General features: G+C 45.4%; 1 protein-coding gene across 1 annotated transcript in view; it reads left to right on the forward strand.

Annotated features, from left to right (window-relative positions):
• The window catches only part of THSD4 (thrombospondin type 1 domain containing 4), a 572,226-nt gene extending 567,836 nt beyond the window's left edge, over positions 1-4,390 (forward strand). Inside the window, exons 17-18 of the mRNA XM_025884296.2 lie at positions 1,053-1,068; positions 2,312-4,390. Coding sequence (XP_025740081.2) covers positions 1,053-1,068; positions 2,312-2,538 — 243 coding nt within the window. The 3' untranslated portion in view covers positions 2,539-4,390. The remainder of the gene's footprint in view (positions 1-1,052; positions 1,069-2,311) is intronic.
• Positions 4,391-4,402: the final 12 nt, after the last annotated feature.

Here is a 4,402-nt window from a genome sequence, read left to right on the forward strand (position 1 = left end):
AGGCTCCTGCTTGTAACTGAGTGTAATCTTTTTAGAGAACTTTGGCAATATCACTCAATATATAAAGTATTTGATATCTTTGACTCAGTAACTCCACTTCTAGAAATGTATACTAAAGATAGGCTCCTGGGTGGCTCAGTCGTTAAGCTTCTGCCTTCAGCTCGGGTCATGATCCCAGGGTCCTGGGATCGAGCCCCACATCGGGCTCCCTGCTCCTCGGGAAACCTGCTTCTCCCTCTCCCACTCCCCCTGCTTGTGTTCCCTCTCTCGCAGTCTCTCTCCCTGTGTCAAATAAATGAAAAAATAATAAAGATAGACTCTCAAAATTGTACAGATATACATATACACGAAGAATAAGGCTCAGTAAATTGTGTAGAATTAACAAATGAATGAATTGTAGAATTTCTTGTAACTCATAAAAATTAGAAGCAATTATATTTCTACCAGTAGAAGGAAATGGTTAATTATGTTACTGTACACAGGATAGAATTGACATCTTAAAAAGAACGTGGTAAAGTTGTATGTTATGATACATAAATGTATTCAATATATTTGTAATATCGAAAAGCAAGCAGCTAAAATTATGTCAGTTATTTTCCAAGTTAATCTATAAATTCAAGCAATGTTAATCAAAATCTAGACAGGGCTTTTCATAGAAAAATCAGACAGACTGTGTCTAAAGTTTACAGCAGAGACCCAATAATAGCCAAGGTAATTTTGATAAGGAACAATGTTGGGAAATGTATCCTACCATGTATCAGGACATACTTCACAAGGATAGACAAACAAATGGAACAGAATAGAGTGCCCAAAAATAAATCTGAGCATGTTACGGTGCATGATACATGGTCAAGGTTAACAGTATGAATCTGGGGAGGAAACATGAACATTCAGTGCATGTTGATGAGACGATTGTTTACCCATATAGGAAAAAAACAAATTGAATTCCTACTTGTCACCACACACATACACATCAATTCCAGGTGAATTATAAATGTGAAGAGAAATTTTTTTAACTCTTAGAAGAGAATATGGGGAAATATATATATTAGTGTAGGGAAGGATTTCGTAAATGAGAAACACAAATACCAAACCACAAATGAAAATATTATAACATCTGTTAGATTAAAAATACAATCTTTTTTTTTAAGATTCTATTTATTTTTATTTAAGACAGAGACAGAGATAGTGAGACAGAGAGCATAAGCAGGGGGAGCGGCAGGCAGGCAGAGGGAGAGGGAGAAGCAGGTTTCCCGCCAAGCAGGGAGCCCGATGCGGGGCTCGATCCCAGGACCCTGGGACCATGACCTGAGCCAAAGGCAGCCGTTTAACTGACTGAGCCACCCAGGTGCCCTAAAAATACAATCTTTTTAACAAATAACACTGCAGCAAAGTGATGAGAAAAGCCACAAGCGTGGAGAAGGTATTTGCAACACATCTAATGAATAAAGGATCAGGATCCATTATATGTCAAGAATTTCCCTGAATCATTTGTTTTAAGTTAATTAAATTAGCAAGCGGTCAAAAGATAGGTAAAGCAATTCATAGAAAAGGAAACTCAAATGGCAAATAAACGTATGATGAGCTGTTCAACCTCCTTTGGGGGTAAGGTCACATCCACCAGATCAGCAAAAAAATAAAACACGCAGCATAAGCAAAAGAAAGCAAAAGCATTCTGTACCACTGACAAAAATATAAATTGTTGCACCCACTTTGGAGAGCAATCTGATGAGAGCCAGTAGATTTGCAGATACCTTATGACCCAGCAAGACCCAGAGAGGGCATGTGTAACAGCTGTTTAAAGGGGCAAAGTTTGCAGTCATAAAAAATTGAAAACTGTCAGTGGAAAATGGATCAGTAAGTTGTAGAATGTATGATGGAACACTATTCAGTAATGAAAATGAACTCCCTCGAGCATTCGTTAAACATGAACGAATCACACAAAGTCAACGTTGAGCAAGTTGCCAAGGAATATATACACTCTGCATCATTTCTTTTCTTTTCTTTTTTTAAGTTGAAATGCCACATAGTGATTAGGGTACCAGCATTTACAGTTCAAGTATAAAGACAGGATTGGGGATACTAAACACCACATGTGGGGCTTGATTCCTCGGGAGTGAGGAGAAAGGGGGAGGCGGTCACAGAGTGAACTCTGGGAATTGTGTCTGTGTTGGTGAGCAGCGAGACGACAGTCCATTGAATTATATTCTCTACACCTAACTCTGTTACCGTGTTTAAAAGAAAAGGAGAAGAATGGAAGCTCTTGGCCCACCCTACACCTCCCGCAGGCATTAAAGCAGGACCAGGATAGAAAGCCATGTCTCGCGCCCTTTCTCCTCCCACTGGTCCCGGCTGGCTCTGTGCTCAGAGAGTCTTTTCTGTTCTCTTGCCGCAGATGAAAACTGCAAGGACAGGTACTACAACTGCAACGTGGTGGTGCAGGCGCGACTCTGCGTCTACAATTACTACAAGACCGCCTGCTGCGCGTCCTGCACTCGCGGGGCCAACAGGCACGCGGGCTTCCTGGGGAGCAGATAACACCCCCGCGCCGCGGCAGGAGGGCAGGTCCGGGAGGTGGGGAGCAGGGGGGCTGGCCGGCCGCTGCTCCACCGGGGACTGCCCCCTACCCCCCCGTGCTGCCAGCCGGCGTAGTCACCGCCCCCACCTTCGGGAAAGCGTCCACGTGGTGCCCCGGAGCCAAGCCACGGTTGTCCCTTAGCATCGCCATAAACCGATGATCCCTCCTTGGGAGCCCTGGCACCTGGTGAGGTGCTCTCTGAAAGCCAAGCGGTGGGGGGGGGGGGGGTGCTCGTAGTTCTCCATCAACTCCCGTGCTAGCACTTTCTAAGTCAGCAAGTCGGGCCCTCATGCGGCGCTGCCTTGTCCATGGTGCTTCTGGCCTTTTCAATATCGGGGTCCCTCGGAGAGTCGGAAGAGGAGGCTCCCACCCCGGAGCCCCACTTAGCCTTGCTGAGACGCCTGCTTCCCACTGTTACCTCAGCCGGTGGTGCCTATTTTCATACACTCAAAGACACGAGGCTTTTTCCTGCCTTGTGACATAAATATCTCCTGTCAAAGAGTGCTTGATTATTTCGCAGGTGTATTCACAGATACTAGATCAGTAGTGGCGCACAAAGTCCCGGAATGGGAGCCAGGGACTGAATCATTATCCCCATTTTACCGAGACTCAACTTAAGGAATTGACCTGCCAGGTATATTCACCTGTTCGGTGGCAGGGTTGAGTCCGACCACACAGCTCACCTGCCTAAAAGCCTTAGGTCTACAAGATGCAGCTTCATTTCAGACCAAGCGACTGAGAAATTTCCCACTCAGCAATCAAAGCCCAGCTCTAGAATTCTTTCCTCTGGCCAGAGGTCAAGACAGCATCCGCGGCACTCAGTTGTTTCCCACGTCTCTTTCTGTTTATCTCTTCCCGACAAGGTCCCGGATCCTGGTTACAGGACTCTGTGCAGGTTTTGTTAAACCCCATCCTTAATGGAATTGCCCTTGACACAAGAAAGCCACTGGGGTAGCAAGGTGATGCCTGAAATTCTGATTCCGTTCCCCAGGGGATATGTGCCCCCCAGGGAACGGCACACCAGGGGGCCCCCAGCCGTGGTGCCTCTCAAGTCTGTGCCCTGGGCTCTCCCACGTCTGCAGCCACCTACCCTGGGCTGGGCGCCACACCTCACCCGGTGGAATGTCTGACCAACCGGTCTTAGCATAAAACCTGTGTTTGTATTAGAAAGAGTCTTCCTTTGGTTTTTCCAGTATGATTTATGGATTTCTGTTTGTGATTTCTCATCCCTCCCCCCCACTACGACTCGCAACCTGTATCTCACCATCCAGACTCGAGCACTAAGATCTGCATTCATGCCACTAGCCAGGGAGAGAGGGAGAGGGGCCGTGGGCTCCTTCAGTGACAGCCACAGCGGCTGGGTCGTCCCCGGTGCCCTTCACCTAACTCTGCATTTCCAGAGGCCTCAGGCTGCAAGGGGGATGCAGTGCGTATTGAAAGGTAAACGATCTGAAAAGTCAATTAAAATGAAAGAATATGTGTGTGCATGTGTACACGCACATGCACAAACATATATATACATACAGTTGACCCTTGAACAATGTGGGGGTTCAGGGTGCCAACCACCCCCTGCACAGTTAAAAATCCATGTATAACTTTTGACTCCCCAAAAAGGTCCTAACAGCCTGCTATTGACTAGAAGCCTTACCAAGGACATAATCAATCAACACATATTTTTATATATCATATGCATTATATAGTGTATTCTTACAATAAAGTAAGCTAGAGAAAAGAAAATGTCATTAAGAAAATCACAAGGAAAAGAAAATACATTTACAGTGCTGTAGGGTATTTATCAGAAAAAAAAAAATCTCTGTATAAGTG

Source organism: Callorhinus ursinus, unplaced genomic scaffold (assembly GCF_003265705.2).
Source record: "Callorhinus ursinus isolate GAN/ISIS: 27379988/994484 unplaced genomic scaffold, GSC_fseal_2.0 scaffold25, whole genome shotgun sequence".
Classification (NCBI taxonomy): Eukaryota; Metazoa; Chordata; class Mammalia; order Carnivora; family Otariidae; genus Callorhinus; species Callorhinus ursinus.